This window comes from Hippoglossus hippoglossus, chromosome 7 (genome assembly GCF_009819705.1).
Source record: "Hippoglossus hippoglossus isolate fHipHip1 chromosome 7, fHipHip1.pri, whole genome shotgun sequence".
Classification (NCBI taxonomy): Eukaryota; Metazoa; Chordata; class Actinopteri; order Pleuronectiformes; family Pleuronectidae; genus Hippoglossus; species Hippoglossus hippoglossus.
In genome coordinates this window covers 8376043-8398837 of record NC_047157.1, presented here as the reverse complement: position 1 = coordinate 8398837, position 22795 = coordinate 8376043, and the positions used below count along the sequence as shown (strand labels likewise).

The 22795-nt window shown below is 39.9% G+C and overlaps 1 protein-coding gene across 2 annotated transcripts in view; it reads left to right on the top strand.

The window, feature by feature from the left end:
- The window catches only part of LOC117764053 (guanine nucleotide-binding protein G(I)/G(S)/G(T) subunit beta-1), a 34547-nt gene that overhangs the window by 9156 nt on the left and 2596 nt on the right, over positions 1 to 22795 (top strand). The window contains exons 2-10 of one of the 2 annotated variants that reach the window (XM_034589475.1): positions 12422 to 12528; positions 13655 to 13693; positions 13966 to 14072; positions 15879 to 15942; positions 16565 to 16727; positions 18045 to 18111; positions 19036 to 19237; positions 19744 to 19960; positions 22416 to 22531. In XM_034589475.1, coding sequence (XP_034445366.1) covers positions 12472 to 12528; positions 13655 to 13693; positions 13966 to 14072; positions 15879 to 15942; positions 16565 to 16727; positions 18045 to 18111; positions 19036 to 19237; positions 19744 to 19960; positions 22416 to 22522 — 1023 coding nt within the window. In that variant the 5' untranslated portion in view covers positions 12422 to 12471 and the 3' untranslated portion in view covers positions 22523 to 22531. Of the gene's footprint in view, positions 1 to 12421; positions 12529 to 13654; positions 13694 to 13965; positions 14073 to 15878; positions 15943 to 16564; positions 16728 to 18044; positions 18112 to 19035; positions 19238 to 19743; positions 19961 to 22415; positions 22560 to 22795 lie in introns of both variants that reach the window. The other variant, XM_034589476.1, reaches the window with a different exon arrangement.

The window sequence follows — 22795 nt, the reverse complement described above, 5'->3', positions numbered from 1 at the left end:
ACCACTGGCTAAAAGGTCCTGTCCACTGTTTTGAATAGTCAAACTAAGTGGATCCAGGGCGGCTTAATGACCCACACACAAGCCTGTCAGCGCTCAGACACTGTGTAACCCTGCCGAAAGCCCATCACAAGCTCCAGCAGTACTTTGTATGTGCATGTCATCGTCTTCTCTGCTTTGAATAGAGACCGCCTCTCTTTGTATTTATATTCTGGCCCTTACATTTGAGTGCCATGGGGAAAATGTGACCAAACCTGAAACCTGAGATAACAGGGGAAGACTGCCAGTATATTAGTGAGATTTCTTCCTCTTTAAAGCAAGAAAGGCCATAGTCACTTGAGCAAAAGAGTGGGCTGGCCGTCATGTGACTTCACACACACACTTGTTCTTCTCTTGGAAGCTAGGAGAGAAGGTCTGGGGGAGGGGTATGATTATTAATCCAATCAAAGGAGTGTATTTTATGTTTTCAATAAAGTCATGCTTTTGGCTTTGGGCTAGCCTTCCTTTCCTTTTTTTTCCTCTCCTTTCTCTCCTTTTTTTAGTCGAACTCATTCATTTCCCTGTATGAAAAGCTGGTTGTGCAATTGTCCAAAGAACAAAACATACCTTTGTTAATGTATGCAACCTTTTTTTCTTAGTTTTTTTGTTGGCTAACATTACTGCTAGCCTATGGAATCCGTTTAGCTTGAGCATTGTGCTCAGAGTTGCTTTTTCATTTTTTTTTTTGTTATGGTCATACGATTGTGTTACAAGACCAGCTTACAGTGAATCACATCAGATGTTTGTTGTTTTTATTTGTGCTAGGTTCTCCATCTCTTACTCTTTCTGTCTCGTTTGGGTTTGTGCCAGTTTGCTTTCACTTTATTATAGCCAGTGTCTTCTATTCCTACCAACAATGCACCTCGTCGAGTAAGAGCACTGCATCATGGAATGTTTTACTAATCAATCATTGAAACTCTGTCAGTCGCATTGATGTTATGCCCTCTATCATCAGACTTTACCCACGGCAGGCAGCCACATTGCGAGACCACACATATATAATTGTACCCAGTTAAATGGATAGTTCACCCAAATTCCACATCTAGCTTTAAGATTGTTTAAAGGCTAGCCCAAGCCTGTTGGCATATTGGCTATATTTAACTGAGTTACAGTATTTCAGATTAGGACTTTTTTAAAGAAGCTTTGGTCAACTGTAAAGGATTTTTTTTACCATATCATTGTTTGATACAAGGCAGCAGTACTGAACTTGAGTACATGCTTAACCTGTGCAGGGTCACAAGAGGCTGGAGCCTAACACCCAGGCCACACTGGACGTGGTAAGGTTCAGTTTTCATTTCCGCATCCATGTTAACAGAAAAGACCTGGCACACCGGCTGCTGCTTGTTTTTGTGTTCCGCATGCTGTTCTCATCAGAATAAACGATGATTTCACTACACTTTTAATGCTCTGTCAAATATTTCTGCAAGTCATTACTATCCGTAATGACTTGAAGGGGGTCAGTAGGTACCCTCAAAGTATGAAAACTCACTCCGCGGACTTTTTCACTCAGTCCATTCTAAGAAATATGTTATTGAAATGTCTTGTTTCGTACTTCCTCCCCCGTATGAGTCATTCGGGATCGCACTCGTCTCTCAACCCCACCCGGCCGGTACCAGTCCAGCCTCCGGACCTTTAAAAGTTGAAAGAACTTCAGATGATGGGCAGTAGGCCCTCTCTCTCTCTTTCACGCACACATGCTGAGCAAAAAACCAGGGGACAATGCGCAACAGATAAAAAACCTTCCCATTTTGCATCACTCGTCAAGGATAAAAACGAAATGTTGATTTATAGTGACATCGCAGTATTGCCATTCTCAAGGCAACCCCAATGTAAAAACATAGAGGAGCAGGGCAGCTGACATTAGACACACTGCTGCTGAACCGCTTCCGGTGGGACAGGCAAACAATCGAGATACGCAGAAGAAAAGCGTCACAGATGTCCCGCATCCAGTGTGGCGCGGGCATCACCCACCTCACATGGGCAGTAGGTGGGAAAAACACAACAATGGCTGCCAGAATGTGTCATGGTAACACCTTTATACAAACCATTTATAAGCCGACTATAACAATATGGGCAGTTTAAAGTCACCAATATGCCTAACCTTAAACCAATAAAATGTTTATGTCTAGGTAATATAAGAGGGCTGAAAATGTGTTTTATTCTACTTTTAGTAACACACAATGTAACTGTATTGTGTTATTGACAGTATGTAGCTTCCTTTTAGCTTTTAGGTAGTTTGACTTTTGTCCAGGAAATGCAAGGGTTTCACAATACACTTATTGCCCTGGGCTTCAAGTCCACTGATGTGGAAAGGTTTTTGTGTCATGCATTCAGCTCTGAAGTGTCCTGTAAAATGTATTTTTTTTCTGATGCTAGCCCTTCAGTTCTCCTGATCTGGGGCTTTAGTGGTCTGCATGATGTCACACAAATTGAAAGCCTACAAAGCAAATGTATGTCAGGTATTTTGTTAATGCATGTGTCATTCTTCCGAGCATGTTTGTCTGGTACGGACGTTTCAGTGGCCAAATGTCGATTTGACAAGAATAATGAAACCTCTTTGGAACAATTTCACTTGATTTTACACCAAAAGGAAATGTACTATTCAGGGAAAAGTAAAAGTAGAAAAGATTGTTGCACTGCACTGCTTTGTTTCTGTCAGATGGATTGTGTTCATAAACTGAGCAGAACATCATGATCAGAACTGTGTCAGCTTATGCATACTCATTCGTAGCCTCAGGATTTTGCTCCATTTTCAGTGGAGCAAAATGGGTTATGGAGCCTGAGGCTGTTCATTTTCAGTTCAGCCATTCTTCTTGAGACCCATAAGGATTTGAAATCCACCTTCTCAGACTTTTAAAAAAATCCAGTTTGTCAAATTTGCTCATTGCCTACTGTATGTCATTAGGAGAGTGCTCATGTGCGCAGTGCTCATGACTTTACAGTGACATAGTTGTACACATAAAGATCTACCACCATTCTTCCCTTCATTGCAAGTTGCAAAACTAGTTGGTCGAGTTGGTACTTGTTCTGAGTGTAGCCATTTAAGTATTCCTGTCATTTAACCACAATGCTAGAGAGTGAGTGAGTGATCAAGATACAACATTGACCAGCCAAGAAATTTGTGATTGATTGGTCGGTAGGCTGAGCTTGGGGATTTTGTCCATTGGCGGTTTCCCTTTCAAAATGAATTGAAGTGAATCGTTTTGTTTCTATCTTTAGACTCATTTTAAAAAACATTTTTAAATGCCTAACAACAACCTTTTGGGGAAAACCTTACTACTTTCCATGGAAGACGATCAATGGTAGTGCCCCACATGTGAAAGGCACACTTCTCTCTGTGACTACTGTGTTCAGTGAGTAGCAGAGAGGCGAAACAGCAGTTTTTTATCTTTTGGCTGTGCATAATGGGACAGACAAAAGCTGCTTTCAGACATGCACTGCAACCCTGAACTTTACTTGAAATTTCCTAGAGGAACCGCATGTGTGAGCGCAAATGTCTAAATTAGTTGAACTGAACTTTAAAAAGGCTTCACCCTCCCAGCTTCCTTGTGGCTGCCCACTGGTATGTGCCAAGTGGACAGCCTGAGCACATGGGTTGTGTGCGCACATAGTACACTGTTGGTTGGGATGAATCTGCAGCTTCACTTCTTCCCCTCTAGCTTCTTGTCTTGAGTTGTAGCTATACTTGCTGAACCTTAGTGTCACCATGTGACCCCATGTCTATTATCTGTCGTTTCTAGAGGTGTAACAATTCTCCACATCGTTGGTTCAGTTCAGACGTTGATCTTTGAGCCACAGTTTGGTTATGACCTCGAGGGATAACCAAAAGTTTCCGTCACTGCTGAATTGAATGTGCCTGAGGGATCAGCAGTATTAGGGTTATTATCCATCTTCGACTAAATAAACTAGCCTAAAATGTTACTGCAGGTGTGTTCACTTAAACATGGTTGGAATAAAATAGTCATGTGACACATACATTTGAAAGACAATAAAATGGATGTAATTTGTATTATAAAAAAGAATTGCAGCCTTTCCTAACTTTAATATAACCATATGCATTATGTTTAATTCTGAAATGAAAGTTATTTTGTTACATTGGTACAGTAATGCAGCTGCGTTAAATCAAGTCACTAGGTTGCTAGTGTAAATAAGACATACCTAATATAAACATCACTAATACCTTAGGAAAACACACTTTGCTGTGATTGTCTAACAAAGCTTTTGTGCAATCAACTACAGTGGTTGGGCTATACATTAAATAAATACAGTATGTATCAGAAGAGAATGCACCAAAACAATGTGTGATGCTATGATTTACTGCCCCATACACTGAAATATGCCTGTCAGAAAAACACAAAGTGGTTATAGTGTTTTAATAAGGCTTCTGAAGCCATCATAGTTAAAAACACTGCATGGTCATATGTCCTTGTATGGGAAAGTTGTGACAGGCTCGCTTATTATTGTGGAGAACTTCAATGCAAATTTCAACTCCAGTGGGGTTTGTTTTGGATCACACCTTTTTGTAGATTGTTTATCTGAATAGCTCCTTGTTGAAGGATTTCAGAGATATATAGTATTTCGAAAGTATTTCACTTTCATTTTGCATAAAAGCTTTGCTTTTGCCAGCTGTGCACTCTCTTCATAGTTTGTAATCTAAAATGCAACCAGACATGCCTTTTGGTGACTGTAGTAAAACGTGTGTCTGACTGGATTGTTGGACAAAACAAGAATTCTAAAAAATGATGGCAGTTTTTTATTGTTTTCTTTTACTGACTAAACGATGAGACTAAATGATGAGAACTATGTATCAAGCATTATAAGTCAGTTTAAGCTTGGTTGGCTGTTTGGTTTATAACATTTAATAATATAAACAATTTAAAAGCATCTGCATACTGAGCAAATTCCATTGTCATTGTATTGGTATTCAAACTGTGCCACACCAGGATGAAAACATTTCTCTATAAAATCTCATACCGATGCTAGCTAGACAGGGAGAGTAAGGATTCAAGGCATGGAGAGGATGTATATGTTGAGAATATGACAAAGTGAGTGAGATTGGATGGGGCTTTTAAGAAATGTCCAGGAGCCATCCCCTTCTGTCCTCTCTTACTGCATCATCAGCCCCCTTGTTCCTGCCTTCTTTGTGACCTGATTGTGTTTCAGCTACATTTACCATGCATCACTTCCCCGCAGCACTTAGATGGACCCTCACCCACCAACCAGACCAAATAGGGGGGGAAACATTTGCACAATTTGTACTTACTATCATTTGGCAGTTGTTTTGTTTTACCAAAAAATATCCAAAATTATATCTATTCAAAAATGTCAAAATAAAATGCACAAGGTTTTTTTATCGGGAATATTCTGCCAATATTTACTCAACCCCAAATTGCATTCAGATATTTTATATTGAATAAGTGCTAGTGCTAAAGTAGGGCTACAATAACGTAGGAGTAAGATATGCACTGACTTTAAGTAAGTTGTGGTCTACTTAGGAAAAAGGGTGAATGGAAAGGATCATCATCAGCCAATAGAATCTCCTATACATGCCAAGACATATGGATTATTCTTATAAACTGCTAGCTTTTATGGTTATATATATTTATTTCACATTTGTTGATACTCAGCGGTTGACACTAGTGTTTAGAGTTAAGGTACTGAGACGAATAAGAGATTTGCCTCACTCAAAGTGAGCTAGAGAGAGCACAGGAGTAGTATAATGGTTGTAAATATTGCAATGAGTTTTCTTCCTATGGATGGATGAACATGGAGAAGAAGAAATCAGGGGGCTTTTCTCCAGACAGAGTGCTTTTCTAAAAGCCATTCCAGTTGTCTTAGGACCCGTAAGTGTAGACCCATTGTAAGCTAGGAATAATGGTTGTATAGCCATCTGCAATATTACAATTCTGACATTGACTTAGGTGCAACATGTGTTACTATTTAAATTAAAAATTAGCTTTGAAAACAACAGACACAAAACAGTTTCTTACACACAGCTTTCGGTGCTTTGTTTAAGTCAGAAATGGATCCAGTAACCTAATTTTCACAAGTCAGGTTTCTCTTTCCTGAACTTGTATATATTCACAGCATCAGCCAGGGGAGACGATTTTGATTGATGTGATTTTTTAGCTTTCAGATTAATTGTTTCACACATCTTGTGCTATGACCACAGCCACATTCTTTCACACATTCTGCAATAATGTGGTAGATTGTTTTGAAAGAAACATTATGCACTGATTTAAATCTAAGGCCCAATCCCAATTAAATTGGATCGGGACTAAGTCCTACTTTAAATACCACATTTTCAACATAATCATATTCATGCTAAACAGTTCTGTGCAACATTGTAATATATATAACAGCTTTTACAGGTGTCAGGTTAGATTACTGTTGCTTACCTTTTGGTCCCCTCTGTCCTTTAGTAGTATACCAATGGCTCACCAAGTCACCTGTCCAATGGCATCCTCAGTACACTCAGCTTCTGGCACTCAGTTTTGATTACTAGTTAACTGCCGGAGCTAGGCCTACCTTGAATTAGACTGGCCTAATTTTGTGTGACGGACCAGCCTCATCTCATGTCTCTTCATTTCTTATCCATACATTTGTCTGCTAACATGTGCCAGCCTGTCAGGATGTGCTGTGTAACATGTTAGTGTAATGCAGCTGATTGCATAGCTCAAAGCCTGGATGGACTCCAGTAAGTGCAATGGTTGTAGCAGAAACCACAGAGCAAGTATATTTGTAAAGTGTGCGCACTGTCGCCACATCCGCTTAATGTTTTGACAACGGGAAGAGAGAAAGACAAGCACAGCTAGGGAAACACCCTTAAAAAGGAAACGCCTGCTTAGAAAGGCTGCGCTCTCGTATTAAGGCGGAGGCAGCATGCTGACACAGATGATCAATAGTTGAGTCACTGCCACAGCCGGCTACTGGCTGACGTGCAACAAAGACCAGTCCCATCGATATCCTGCTGTACCCTTTATACTGTACTTTCCAGGAGTGGGAAATCAGCCACAAACTAAATGGCACTCTGAAGCACTAGAATATTAGGTCCTTCAGAAGTGAGTTGGAATGATGCGACCCTCATGAAGGCAAGGGGTGTGGCAGCTGGTATCCAAGCAGGAGGCTGTAAATGATTAACCCCACCATCTCTACCCCAACTTTCAAATACTAACTTGTGCTCAATACATGACTGTCTATGTCCCACAGCTGGGCAATACATATAACAGGGACTTCCCAACCATTATAACACTTGGGTGAAGTGCCCAGTGTTATTTCACAGCGTCCTAGAAGAATGAAAAGAAATTAATGTGGAGTCTCTCTTTTTTTTTTTTTTAACCATGTTTCCTTTATGATCATGTGAGTTTCTTTGTCCCCTCCTCTGCCTGTCTGACAGAGGGCGGGGCTCAGCTCCTAACGTTATTCACAAATGGAACAGAGAAGTGAGGCTGCAGTAGAGACAGTGAACCAGGTGAAGTTGAGCATATGTCATAAGTTGACTTGGTAAAAAAAGTAGAAAAGTAACATCTCTGTCTGCTTTGTCATCAATTGTTAAAGACAACCATATTGCACTTGTTAAAATAGTGGCACATTCAAAAAGAAAGCTGTCTGTATGTAGCTTGGTTATCCTAGTTTCAATTCTTGTAAAATTGGATACTGGCGGAGACAAACAATCCCCCTTTCTCTATCAGTGGTTGCTGCAGGCAGTGAATAACAGCAGCAGCAGCAGAGGAAGCACAGGAAGAAGGACTAATTGTGGCTGATGTCCTTCTCTCTAAGCTACACTTGGTATTTTGATGTCAGCAGTAGTATTTATTTTACTGATGTTTTAGTTTTCTTGGTGAAATCTCGGTGCATTAAAGCATCGCCAGAAAATTCAGTTTTTACTGTCCTGAAGAACTTTGCAAAACACTTGTAGTTTCTCCTCTACCCGTGTGCATACCCTCTTGCAGTTCTTAGCAGACAGCCAGAATCCCCAAATTCCTCGCTTGTTGCCATCGTAATCAATGTCCAAATCTGTTCTCAAATGTTGTACCACAAAAATCCTAAGTAGCCCACAAAGTGCGAAATGGTTATCCAAAATTATTCATCAAGCATCACTTTTAGTTATGAATTATTCTCAGTAATGGACATTTATTGGTCTATATTTTAGCAATGTAAGGTCTAAAGCACAGGGCTTGTTCAAATCCACGTTTAGCTGCTGTATCGCACACATGGTTGAAAGGGGTTGTACTTAGTCTCTTATTTAGTCATGGGTGTGTTTTGGTGAGTGCCATCTCCCATTCATTTTAAAAGAGAGGTGCATTTGCACCTTGATTGCGTTAGAGCTGCTTGATTATGGCAAATCATAATCATTATTATTTTGGTCAATATTGTAATAACGATTATTTAACACAATTACTCATTGACTTTGGAAACGTCACACATTTATTGAACTTTAAAGAAAAGTATATATATGCTATATTTTTTATGCACAGACCGTGTTTGACTAAAAACCAGGTAAGAGAATCTATATTTTGAAAGCACAAAGAAACCCAGGATGAAGTTAGTGTCGGCCTCCTGTGCAGTGTAAAATGCTGGAAAGCTTACAGAGCCTTGCTCCCCTTCACCAAGGGGTTAATTAGCAGCTCTCCTCCCAATTGTCCTCTGCTTGTTCACTCTCATTAGTTTAATCTGACTCTGTCCTCCAGCTTGCCTCTCTTGCCGCTATCCTCTTGTGCACCAGAACATCTCACTACCTAGCCCACTCCTTATGTCATCAGGGTGGAGTCTCTCCTATACCTTGAAAATCTGCTGCCAAACCCCATTAAACCATACCATTATTTATATCCCCCCACACCTAATGCCCTACAGCTTTTGTTTTTCCCTTAATATTGTTTTTCATTAAGCTATTTTCAGGTATCTCAATATTTGAAGAAATCTCTGAAATCCAGTTTCAATTATTTGTGCCATTAAGGTTTGTAGTAAGAATGATAGACATTTTTTTCATCTTACTGTAAGTTGCACTTCTAAATTGATTTTAGATTGAATATAATTTACCAGTGTAAAAGCTTTAAAATATAAACCTTTGCTTTCTACCATCCCAAATTTTTTTTGTTTTTATTTGCTCACACAATGTGCCCTGCATTAAGAAACATCTGAAATACGTATTTGCTGATTAAAGAGCTAATTTAGCCACTTCATGGCGCATGCACCATCATTGCTGTATAGGAAGGAATGAAACTCGCTAGTGTGTGTGGAGTCAAATTACACTTCCTCTCTCCTCACTGTGTTGTGCTCGAGATGTCGGAGCTGATAGGAGTGGCTGGAAAATGTGAAGTCTGCTCCCCTCCTCCTCTTACTCCTCCCCCTCCTCCCCCACCATCTCTCTAAAAATAGCTGGCAGTAAGAGAAGGCAGTGAAGTCGAGGCTCTATCTGTTGGGCTGCCAGTGGTTTCAACACTCCCACCACCAGCACAAGAGAGAAATAGTCCTCTGAATCACACCTCTAATACTGATCACTAGTATATATTTATGTTTTTGTCAGGGATCATTTCAAATTTCATCTGTTGAAATTTTACCTGATGTAACAATTTTTTAGCGCCTTAGAGGCCATGTTATTATTGAGTAGAGGCTAATGGGTAAAAGATAAAGATTTATAATTTATACAAAGCGTTAGGAAAATACAATTTTCTGAATGTTTTGTAATACACTTCGCAGTAGAATGTTTCTGATGGGCTGCTTCGATCACCTGTTCTCAGTCCAGTTGTGTTGAAAATTAAAATGGCTGCAGTAGAAAAATTTAAAGATGCCAAGCCCTGTAAATGGAAAATTGTGCATTGCTTGAAGTTCAAGTATGACATTTATTTGATCAACTAAAACTGGGAGGCTGTGTCTAAAAGGACCCAATAAAAATGTATAGATCCTTAAATTAAACATGAAAGCTAGCCCATTTACAGCAACACATCGGAAATGTTTTAAATACCAACAGATTGCGTTGCTTTGATTTACATGTAAGAACAGCATTTATCATTTCAACATTGTTTTGAAAACTAGAGATAAAACATTTTTTAAATATATTTGTCGGTTACATTTAGCTTCTCAATTAAACACTGTTATACACATGATCAAATTCATATCACATTCAGTCTTTTTGTCATTTGTGCAAGAGCCATAGCTGAGTGGAGCTCATCTGTCCTCACTTTGTTTAGTTTTTCCAGATCCTGCAGTCCACTCTGTTTTAAGTGATGTGATGTATTTACTAATGACCACTTAATAAACCAAGTGATTGTGTGATCATTCACTTCCCGACAACTTGACCAGAGTTGCCTTAGCACTTTTTTTTAAAAGAAAAGTTGGAAACCCATTAAGGCCTGTGATAGATAATCCCGGTTGCATACTCTGTCACATTGTCATTTGAAGCCAGGACAGCAAGGTGTATGACTGCAGAGTCCATCCCCATCATTGCTGGACCATGGTACAGCTCTACAGTGGGACCAGGTGTGATTGGGGAAGAGTTGGGCAAACGCTTACAAAGTACACTAATGAACTGACAGTATGAAACAGTATTTAAATTCAACAGTAATGCCTGAATATGCTATATATATATGACAATTCATATTACTATTTCACTCCCATGCCTCACAATCTCTATGGTGAGCTTCATGGTGTCAGTATCATGCAATAATGGCATTAAAATTATAATTTTAATATAATTATTCAAATAAAGTAAAAAAATAAATGGAATGAGAACAAAACTATACTGTATTTTTGAGGCCATTGCATGTTTTTAATGAGGATAATATAAAATCGATAAATATATCAAGCCAGGCTCTGCTTAGATTGTTGTAAAAGACTTCAGTGTGTCATTGAGTTATTCATATAGTGCAGTGTTTGAATCATCCTAGCCTAAATGATATGGGCCAGTGAAACCTTTTTCAAATGTTTACATTTTGCTGACCCGCCCATAAATGGTTTGGGGTTTATTGCCTGTTACACAGACGGCTGATACAGAGAAGACAAGAATTAGCCTGTGATATTACCATGAGACGTTTGTATCACCGAGATTATGGGGTTAAGGCGCCTTGCTTAGATGCAGACCCATTTATCAGCACTGGCCAATCAGGTGACAGGTAGCTACGGAGATGTCGGGCGCTTGAAGGATAAGGTGTTCATTCAGATGGTCTCGACACTCGCCAGCACAAAGAGTCTTTAGCGCAACTGAGAGAAACAGGGAGGTAAGGTTTGTTTGTAGTTCATATGGTACTGGATTGGACCGGCATTAGATGGGCAGTGATCGGGTTCCTGTAAACAAATTTAGCTTTAACAGATTGTGAGGGTAATCGATGGAGGCATCAAAGGAAGATGGTTTCATCATTGACCTAAACTGGATGTGGCCACTGAAATTATTAATCATCCTGGGGCCAACTGTTTTCAGTGGAAAGTTTTAGCTGATAACTTGCTCTGGCTTATATGGACACTTGAAATAGTAATGACTGTGAAATCTACTACTTTCATCAGTGTCAAGGATGCCTCAAATCCTGAAAGCTAGACTTCATAATTGTTTCACTTGTGTTCTTCTTTTTAGTAGAATTTGTCTTCTGACTATGGAGAGTGAAAGTGTCAGGGCTAAGAGTGTCAACCAGAGGATTGGGGTCAGCGGGATAGCCACTGCTTTTAGGATCATCAGCAGGTTTTGTCTTAACCGGATTTTACTGGAGGAGCTGAATCAACTGTGTCCCAGGATTACAGGGATGACATTGGAGGAGAGTTTAGAGTCCAGAGGCCAGAGCATTGACAGCTTCGACAGACCCTACCCAACTGAGCTGTTTGGGGCTCCAGTAGTGCAACGAAACCAAAGCCAGCCTTTTGATCTACCTCTCAACTTTCTTGTTATCTGGACTCTTAATCCTTGCTGAAATTAGTCAATAGCTGGGTATGTTTGAGTGGATTTTTGAAACATGTTTTTTATATTATTTATCCTTTTCTGCGCTGTTGAGGAATGGTCATCAGCTGCTTAGTGTGGCAAGATGTTTACTCAAGGGTTTGCTGCTGTTCAGGAGAGAGAACCAATTCAACATCTTCCTCAAAATGTTTATCTTAAGCCTAAGGTATTGCTTGTTGCTAGGTAACAGTTTCAAGCTGGCAAGGACAAGTCTTGAGCTGTTTAGAAAGTGTTCGGCTGTTTTGTGATCCACAGCTGAATTTTTGATGAAAATCATTATGGAAGAAGGAGCAAAAATGATCTTTGCACCTTTTCCACTGGCCTCCATGTAATTTATATGATATATGACTATAATAATTCATAGTAAAGAAAAACTGTGTAAGATACCGAAATGTGCATTTTGTGTACATGAAGTGATACATGTGTGTGATGTATGTTGAGCATTTCATTCCTTGTCTCCAGATCAGCAAGAGTCTAGGCGGCGGAGCGAAGCACACCATTAGCAGAGGAAAATGAGTGAACTGGATCAGCTACGCCAGGAGGCTGAGCAGCTCAAGAACCAGATCAGAGTAAGTCCCTCACTGCCTCTTTTCAAATTGACAATTCAGTTTTGCGTTATTTCGCATCGGTGTTGATGAAAACTTACTTTTCATTAAGATTATTTTGCTTCTTCATCATTAATCACATAATTAAGATACTACAGTTAATGTGAACTTAATTCTAAAGAATATTTAGTCTGACATTTGAAAATATCCTAAATAAATAAAAAATAAACCAAACATAACCAGATTAATAAATAAAATGGACTCTCTGGCTCTGCTAAAAAAAATAGCTCAACAGTTGGTGTTTATTATTAAAGTGTAAAATGAGTTCAGGAGACTGACACGGTACAAACCCACAGCTGCTTCTCCTCTGATCCTGAAACAGGGTTGATATTCTGTTTGTATTGGCGGTCCATAGTGGAAATCTTGTATTCATACTTTTTGTCACCACTGTTCGACATTTACCGCCTCGTTCACCGCCTCTCCTCAGTTATATCTGCTGTGTGAGTGTGTGTGAGTAGGGGTTGGGCCAGCCCAGGGCCTGTATGTGTGAGTTTTAACTCCACAGAGGAGAGGAGATGAGGAAGCGACACGTTTCGATCAAATACAGAGACAGTCCAGCTAGATGTTAGGTGCACCGGTGCAGCCAAGGAAATGTTTTAGTCACACTTACAGATTGTTGGTCTCATGTGCAACCAAAATGGTCGCACTCTGGAGCCCTGCCAAAGTCAGCTTTGGGATTCCATCATGAGCCACTAAAGTTCTCTTCACATTTGTTTTATGAATTGTTGCAGTGTTACATTAAAGTAATCTGCAAATGCCTGTACATGATTCCCATTGACATCTCTAATATGATATGCAACAAAGAGGAATCCTTAGTTAGGGTGAAAATGTTTTAATGGTGATATGATGCAGATCCCACTGGCCTTTCAACTACAACATGATATCAGCCTGTTTGGGAGTATATTATACATGAAATTAATCATTATTGTAATTTGAATACAAGAACCACTACCAAAATTTTACTTTTTCAGTAGTTTGTGCCATTGAAACAACTTGGTGTATTGGTTGATCATAAAGTTTTCAGGTTTCTGAGGCCTCATTGATTCACTGATGTTAAGATGCCAGATTTGACTTGTCTGTTGTGTTTCAGGATGCCAGGAAAGCGTGTGCAGATGCTACCCTTTCTCAGGTAAGACATATGTTTTTGCCATGATCTTAACTCATTGTGTATTCTTTCATTATGATAAGATGTAACATATAATATATTAATATCAAGTTGTTATGTTAGGTTGGGAAGTGAAATACATCCTTTGAAGCCTGCATTCCTTACATTTAGGTCATCTTTAAATCTTGAACAAATAGATGCATCAGCACATCAATCTAATCTACCTGAAGTTTGAATGCAAACAGCAGATTTATTGTGGTTTACCTTTTTTTCCTTCTGATTTTGACCTTGTTTAGATCACAGCTAGCATCGACCCTGTTGGCCGAATTCAGATGCGCACTAGACGGACATTGAGGGGGCATCTGGCTAAAATCTATGCCATGCACTGGGGCACTGACTCGAGGTAATCTCATCCCAACAGTCCATCTCCCTTTGCCCTAAATGCAGGATATTAATATAAAACCGTGCTTGACTGTCTTTGTGCCTGTTACTTTTCCTGAGGGTCCTCGTCTTTCCACAATAGCGCTCTTTGACATTCAGTTACAGTTTTTTTGTTGTTGACATGTGTCCAAAATCGTCTGATTAGCATATACTCAGTGCTCCAATATATTTGTACTCATGCAAAAAAGGTGAAGATAGTTGAAAGCACATTAGGCATTCACCAGTTACTCTTTGAGTGTGTTGTGTGTCTATATCTGCTGTTTGTGTGCATTGGGGGTGGGGTATGTGGGTAGGGAAAATACTCAAAATGGAGTCAGCCTTTGTCAGAGTTGTGTTGAGGCTGATGGCCAAGGCAGATGAAGCAACACTCCTCGCTTCACGTAAAGCTCTTTTCCCTGGAGTTGTATGCACCTCTCACCTCAGCAACCATCAACTTAATCACTGTGGTGCCTGGTGTGTGTCAGTCCACAGAGAGGCCTTTGCAAACTGCTATGTCACCTCATCATTCTCTCAGTCATATACCTAAGAAACAATTGTAACACTTTTTTTCATCCACTGTCAATTCTTCTCGTTTGTTTGCTTCTTCTGTTAATATTTCACCTCTCAGAGGAGTAGGGGTATTTATTAGACTACCTGCTGAGATTCAGCCACCCAGAAAGAAGGTCACACAAAGATGTTTTGACCCTTCATGTTGTCTAGGCTAAGTCAGATATTTTTAGCCACAGCGGAGACACAACTTGAATTGGACTGGGATGTGTTTCCACTTTGAGAAAGAACCCCATCAGTTAGTTCCACTTTCCCTCAATAGCCTTTCCTATATGAAGTAAAATATTGAGGGAGGACCCCACAACTACACAAATATATATCTTAAAATGTGTGTATGACACTGATTGTAGTTGTTATACGATAGTTAAACTGTTTATTGTTGGTTGCCCAAACTTACTTTTTTAAGGTCATGTTGTCAAATGAATGAAACAAGAACTATCGATTTGAATTAATCTTTTTAGCATGGCATCCCCTCTGCGAACAGCTCGCAGAGTATTGCACCAGACGTTAATGTAGGGTCTAATCTAAGTTTACTTAAAGGCTGCAAAAGATGAAACTTGATTTTCTTCCATATTGAAATTTCCAGCACAAACCTTTCTCTCAGTGGCCTATTATCCTGCTAAAGTGAGCACATGTGAGCGGGTTCCTGGCAGCCTGGTAGTTAAGATGTGCGTAGTCCCACCAGACATTGGTGTGTTCACTCCTTCCTTTCCCTTAGTGCATTGGGACCGTTACTGTGGTTACTCTTGTTGGATTCACCCAGATAGTGTAGCCACAGGTACCTGAGAGTCTGCTCTAGAAAGCAAAAACAGGGGTTGTACTGAGCCCTGTAAGAATAACTGCCCGTATTGTGCAGTCCTGGCTGTTTTGAGGCAAATAAATATTGAAAGGGGGGAAAAAAGCTCTTGAAAGTAATTTGTGTGCCTCATCTCTCTGGATCATTTGTTTTCAGGATTAGCACTCTCCATCCTTTGTAATACTGTGATGTTGATGAACCATCAGCTTTGAAATAAAGCTGTTTACCAGAACATATCCATAACAGAATATGATGAAAAACTAATGTGTTTTGTCTAATATAGTGAAGTGGGCATTAATCAGACACTAACTACATGCTGTCATTCTTTTCTGCTGTTTCAAACTGAGATGAAACTTTTCCTGAGGTTTGAACGAACTAGTCATCTGAAATATATAATTTGAGCTGTCTTCTCTTTCTTTTCATCAGGCTTTTGGTCAGCGCCTCTCAGGATGGAAAACTTATCATCTGGGACAGCTACACCACAAACAAGGTAATATAAAAAACACATCCCAGTGAACTGAAACAACTGCGGTGGCCTGCAATGTGTGTATGCTTTTCTTTCACTTAAATAGGAAAAATGCTGCATGCACTGTAATTTAATTGCTCAGCTTGTCCAAAGGGAGATGGTTCTGGAACCGAAAAGCAAAACCAGTTTAGGTTTAAATTATTATAATGTTAAAATCAATCGTAAATCTTACCAAACATATTTGCGCTGGTACAAGTAACACATTGAAAAAAGTGAAACCCACTGGAAATACAAGATTTGACTTTATATGGTCTAAACATTGCAAGTGTGTATTGATTGTAGTGTATTGTGGTTGACTTTCAACATATTTCCACTTGGTTTGGTAAATTGTTCTCTGGTGAACCATCATTTTACCAGTTAATCAGAATTAACCATTACTCCCACATTCCTGGCTGCTGGTTTTAGTTCGATTAAATGCTGACTTCAGTATAAAACAAGTTTGAGTGTGCCAGGTAATGCTATTTATAGTGGCCATTGTGCCCTTGAAAGGTTAAGTTAATATTGCGGACAGACTTTGTCACACTCTCTCTCTCTCCCATCTGTCACTGCATACTATCTAATATTAAATCTTCCTCCTCTCTTCCAGGTCCACGCCATCCCGTTGCGCTCCTCCTGGGTGATGACGTGCGCCTATGCCCCCTCTGGGAACTACGTCGCCTGTGGAGGCCTGGACAACATCTGCTCCATCTACAACCTGAAGACCCGTGAGGGAAATGTGCGTGTCAGCCGTGAGCTGGCTGGGCACACAGGTAAGCTGCACACATCCATTAGCATGTGACCCTTTCACCATCAGTCACATTCAGGATTTTTTAAAGGACAGATCAATCTGTCAATAGTTCACATTTGTACCGATGTATTCAATATCTCCTGCGTTTCCCTCAGAAGTCTCCAGTTCAAAAAGATTCTGCAAATCATGGGGAAATAAATCACATATTTTTGTTCCTTGTTTCACAGAGTTTCGTTTAATTAATGCATGAATCCAGAAAGTTTATGAGAATAAAGAATAATCTATACTAATAGCGAAATTTCAGGAGGCAATGTCCAGCTTCAGGCATCACAGACTGGAGAGGAAGGTCCTAAGTCAGCAGCAAAAAAACACAAGCCCCAATCCTCCATTGAGGAATACTGATTTCTCCAGATTGGTCACTCAAACATAAAGATGTTTAAGACGTTTGTTTGAATTTTTATTCGATTGATTTCAGAAACTAATGTTGAGTGTACTCTAAGATCTGCACACTTTATCTTGGTCGTTGAAAGTAAGAAGTACTTTTAGTTTCAGTGTGATCATGTGCACTACGACAAGACAGGTCCACGAGAGGTACAAAATGGCACGACGGAGCGCTCAACCTATATGAAGCTTGCATTTCACACTTTTTACGTGTCTTTCTTTGGGTGGAGACGAGACCAAATAACAGCTGATTTGGCAAAATAGTGATTTTGGCTTTTGTCAGGTAATAAGAATGGGACACATTACCCGGACCGATGAGAGCATTTAACTGTCATTTTAATTTTTAAGTCCTCCTCCAGACAACCAGTCAAATGTAAGCAGTTCTATTATTAGCTGATCTGCAGTGTGTTCTTTTTTTCCCATTGTCCACCTCATGTGCTTGTGTAACCTTGATTATTTTCACATCTAAAAGATGCCAGTCACATGGTGCGTCTGTCTCTTTATAAAACAGGAGCTGGTTGAGCCGTAGCCCAGCTCACACTAATGAAAGTATTGAGCCTGTAGACAAGGAGCATTCATCTGATCAGTGTCACATGATGCAGGAAGTGTGTCAGCATTTTAGTTCTAGTTCCCTCACTCTAGGGAGGGGTACACACGCTCAGCCTGCTAGTAAAAGATGAACCATGGAAGCAAGAAAGGAATTAGATGTCTTACAGCTTTTTTCTGTTTCTGGCAGCGAGTTAGTCGATTCATCTCCACCACATTTAGAGAAACAGAGCGAGTGATGATGTTTTGGAGTAAGATTTCTCTCTCTGTGCAGACAGTGAGGAAATTAAGCCTGTGCCTCTGAATATTACAGAAAAGATGGTCCATCATCAATGTGTTTGATTCCTTACAGGTTACCTGTCCTGCTGTCGCTTCCTGGATGACAACCAGATTGTCACCAGCTCTGGAGACACCACCTGGTGAGTTGTGATACTGCACCCAGTTCAGTTTCATATAACACCACCACATATTTGGACCCCAGAAATTACTCTTTAATAGGGTTTTGTCCTACATTTTAACGCTGTAAGCTCCAGCACTAATCAGCCCATCTTTTTGATTTAAGAGCACCCCAAAAGATTCTTCTGGTGCTACATTTTAGGTGTTTATTATATCTTAACCACAGAAATTAGACAAGTAATTCTTGGCTTAAAACAGTATTCTGGCCTTGATATAATAATATAACATGGATTTTATAAGAACATTTTAAAAGATTTGCCCTTTTTGGATTTTTACATCTTTAAAAAAAAGGAGTGTGTCGTGGAGGTTAACGGCTCCAACAAAATAGTGTCGATATAAGTCAATACTTCCCTTAATTTGAAATTACCCATATGTATTAAGGTTGTGATGTTGTTTGAGGTGAAGCACAGGGCGCAGTTTCACACACATACCCATGCCTTGTTTTTTTAAGCAGGTGGGAAAAGGAATTAACACTTCACACAGATTGACAGACGTGTTAAATGTCAGGCAATCTGTTGAAACCAATGGAAATATTTTAGCTGCCCTTGATAGATTTCTGGCTGCATGTGTGACTACTATGGTCGCGCACTCTGGAGCCGTTAAATGTAGTATTAGTTGCACGTCTATTATTATATATGTTATTCATCCCTTTGTAGGTTTCTATGGCTGTCAACAATATTTTTTGAAACATAACAGCAATATCAGCTAACATTGTCTGCCATAGAGATGCCTTTTTACCTTGTTTAAGAAAATTTTAAACCCCAAATGTTGTAACCTCCTGGATTAGAATGACTTAATAGAGTTTCAGTTTCCCTCTTGAACGACTCCAGGTGTAGACTTTTATGTGTCCGCTGAAATTTGATGATGTTCGTTTTGTTTTCCTCCAGCGCTCTGTGGGACATTGAGACTGGTCAGCAGACAACTACATTTGCTGGTCACACCGGTGATGTCATGAGTCTCTCTCTGGCACCCGACACCAGGCTGTTTGTGTCTGGAGCTTGCGATGCCTCTGCCAAGCTCTGGGACATCAGAGAAGGAATGTGCCGACAGACCTTCACTGGCCACGAGTCAGACATCAACGCCATCTGCGTAAGGCCACACACATGCACAAACTCACACATATCAAGGTCTCAAGTTTCTAGACATTCAAGACACATCCAAATCCAGTCTGTCAGAGCAACTAGGTTATTGAGGGCATGTCCAAGTAAATTCACAAGTTTTATCAACAAATTGTAAATAAAGATCCAGATTGTTTGAGTCAGGTGTTGATGACTGCTCCACTGCATTTCAGTGTTTTTCTCTCTTTTTCTTGCGTAGCTGACACCAAATTCCTTAAATGCATTTGAATTAAAGTTTTCTGCAGAAAAATCTATGTTACAGAGGAGTTCACAGTAGTGTATACTAGAGAATTGTTCCTGAAATACTAATTCATGTACTTAAAATTGATTAATACCTTTAAAATAACCTCAGGATAATCAAAGTGACTCAATAAAGACATGTGTGCAATATTTTACAATCATTTTAAGGTAAAGTATTTATATGTGATGACATGCAAGTATCGACAACTAAAACATCTACCTTGACCTTTGTTGCAGTTCTTCCCCAATGGCAACGCCTTTGCCACAGGCTCAGACGATGCTACCTGCCGGCTGTTTGACCTGCGTGCTGACCAGGAGCTGATGGTTTACTCACATGACAACATCATCTGCGGTATCACCTCCGTGGCATTCTCAAAGAGTGGCCGCCTACTGCTGGCCGGCTACGACGATTTCAACTGCAACGTCTGGGACACTTTGAAGGCCGACCGTGCAGGTAAGCCACCACACAGGGCTGAAGAGCCGAGCTAAAGGAATGTGCTGCCCTGACAGACTTCCAAACATATATGATAGAACCTTGATATGAGACATGTTTTAGGTGAATTAGCCTCATCTCAAACAAAAATCCACCCTCCTTCAAACCAACAAAGATATGAAATTATTTTGTTACTTGCTTCATGACAGTGCTAACACTTTCATCTTACTGCTTAACCAACAGTAATCACAATTTTCACTGTCAGCTAAGAATTGTGGACTAGGTGTGTGGGTAGAAACGGAGGATTTTTGTCATTGTGGTCGTACAGAAATTGACCAGGGTTTCATTCTCATCCTACCACCGTCTCTTTTGGTTAAAGTTAAGCAATGCCTTAAGAAGATATATGCTTTACTGCTTTAATATATGCTACTATAATACTATACAATGGTGAACAGTTTAGAATAGTTTGCTGTAGAGCTGTTTTTAATGTCATTAAAGTTTAGAATTAAAGTTCCATGAATAATATTTTGAGAAATCAATGAAATTTTGAAAAACCATCTCTATCAGAGTTGAACAAAAAAATCCTGGACCCGCCCTCTGATCCAGATCTTCACCAAATTTGAATGGGTTCTTTCTGACCGATGCCACATCCTTCCACCAAGTTTCATGGTTACCTGTCCGGTTTTTGTGTAATCCTGCTAACTAACAAACGAAAACGACCTCTGTGGTGGAGGCAATTATTATTTATTCATTGCAACAGATTGAAAAACCAACCATTTATCAGTTTGACAAAATATATAATACAAAAAGGTTGAATAGCCCTATTCATACTGCTGTTTGGGTAATGTGACAAAAATGAAATGTAGTTATGTGGATTTGGTTTTATTGTTAAGGAAATTGTTTTATTCTGTCGTACAGAGGTGTCAACCTGAACTAGAGTTGATATGGTTGAGTTGTTTTTGACAGGCTCACTGTAATTGTAAAAAGTTAATTAATTCTAATCTGCAGATCTTGTTTTCTACAATGTCTTTCCCTGGACTTTGTCATTATGTATGACTTTCAGTATTTGGAGTGTTAAACAGTTTCCTGTTAGAAAATCATGAAGGCAGCAGAAAATTTCCAAACTAAATTGTGAGAAGTAGACTGAGCATTACCCATCAGGGAAAGGATACAAGAAAATCTTTCAAGACCCTGAATATGCAACAGGATACAGCCGACCAGCAGGAGGTCTGTGGAGTCTCTGAAGGAGCTGCAGGGCTCCAAGGCTGCGATCGGAGAGACAATCACACAACAACTCTTGCCTGGCAGCTTCACAAGTTGCCGCTTTATGCCTCTTTAAAAAACTCACATGACATGTGGACGACTGCTTGCTCGAAGGCAACTCTGAAAAACACTGGGAAAGACAGTGGAGGAAATTTTAGTGGTGTAATTACACAGAAGTTAGCTTCTCGGTGCTCATACTAGCACAGATTTAGTTGCAAATCAAACATCACGCATTAAGCAAAAGGCACAACTCCAGCACCGTTCTCTCAGCACCAGACCTGCAAGGCTTGTGAAAGTAGAGGTTAACATCTTAAATTCAGACCATAATCCACATGTATGTGTCTGGACTTGAAAATGTGTCTACTAGCAGAATTCAATTCAATTTTATTTGTATAGCGCTAAATCACATCTCAAGGAACAGCATTATAGAGAAACCCAACAGGTCCGACACACAACTCTAATAACACCACTTGCGTTGACCTTTTACCAAATAGCAGATGGTCACTCGTGGAATAAATACACAGGTGATGGTTGTATGAATTTGTGTCAGCTGTATTGTACGATACATTTTGGTAGTTAGGTGTCTTCAGATGTGACAGTGCAAACTATAGCAGACTAGATGAGGACCGTCCTCTGTACAAGTGTCAACCCTCATTTTTTGACAAACCAATCTACTTCTCTAGAGTCCAATTTTGACACAGAAGTTTGCAATTGTTTATTTCAGCAGAGTATGAAAGGCATGAATATACGTCTGGGCGAACAGCAAGCCTCACCTGCTCCAGCAGTGAGGAGCCCCTGTGGAGGCATGAATACTTTACAGCTATTGACTGCTTTGTGGGATAGGGATCAGAGGAGGCCCGCATCGGAGCTACCTATTTCAAATACAATACAATACACACACACTCACTTTATCCATCAGCGGGTGGATATAGATTATCAGCATATTGGGTCAATATAAGACTGGAATAATTGTCCAAAAGCTTCTACGGTGCCATGTGACTCTTTTTGATTTTAAACAAACAACTAAAACATGTCAGGCTGGTCATTGTCAGAACTCTGAGTGTCCTGATCCTCACAAAGTCTATATTTACCTAGTGTTTCCACAAACAAGACATTAATATAGAAATGTTTTTTTTTTTTTTAATGTGTGTGTGTGTGTGTGTGTGTGTGTGTGTTACGTGTCGCTGTCACTCAGACTCTGCTGTCTCTGTAGGTGTCCTGGCCGGTCACGATAACCGGGTGAGCTGCTTGGGTGTGACTGACGACGGCATGGCAGTGGCAACAGGGTCCTGGGACAGCTTCCTCAAGATCTGGAACTAGAGTCTGAAGGTGAGTGTGCCGAGAGGACGGTTTTATGGTGAGCAACAGCGTCCGGCTGTCAGAGAAACGGTTTAAGCACGGAGCCTCAAATAGAGTTTTCATTTACTGCCATCTGGGGGTTGGGAATGAAGGTGCAACAAATTAATCATGAAGTGAAACCAAACCTAAAGCATAATGTCACAACTGCAAATATAGTGGAATTATATTACCTGAGCGGCCTTGTGTTGAATTTCACTGGATTTTAAGTGGTTTTGATCCAGTTAGATGTAATTT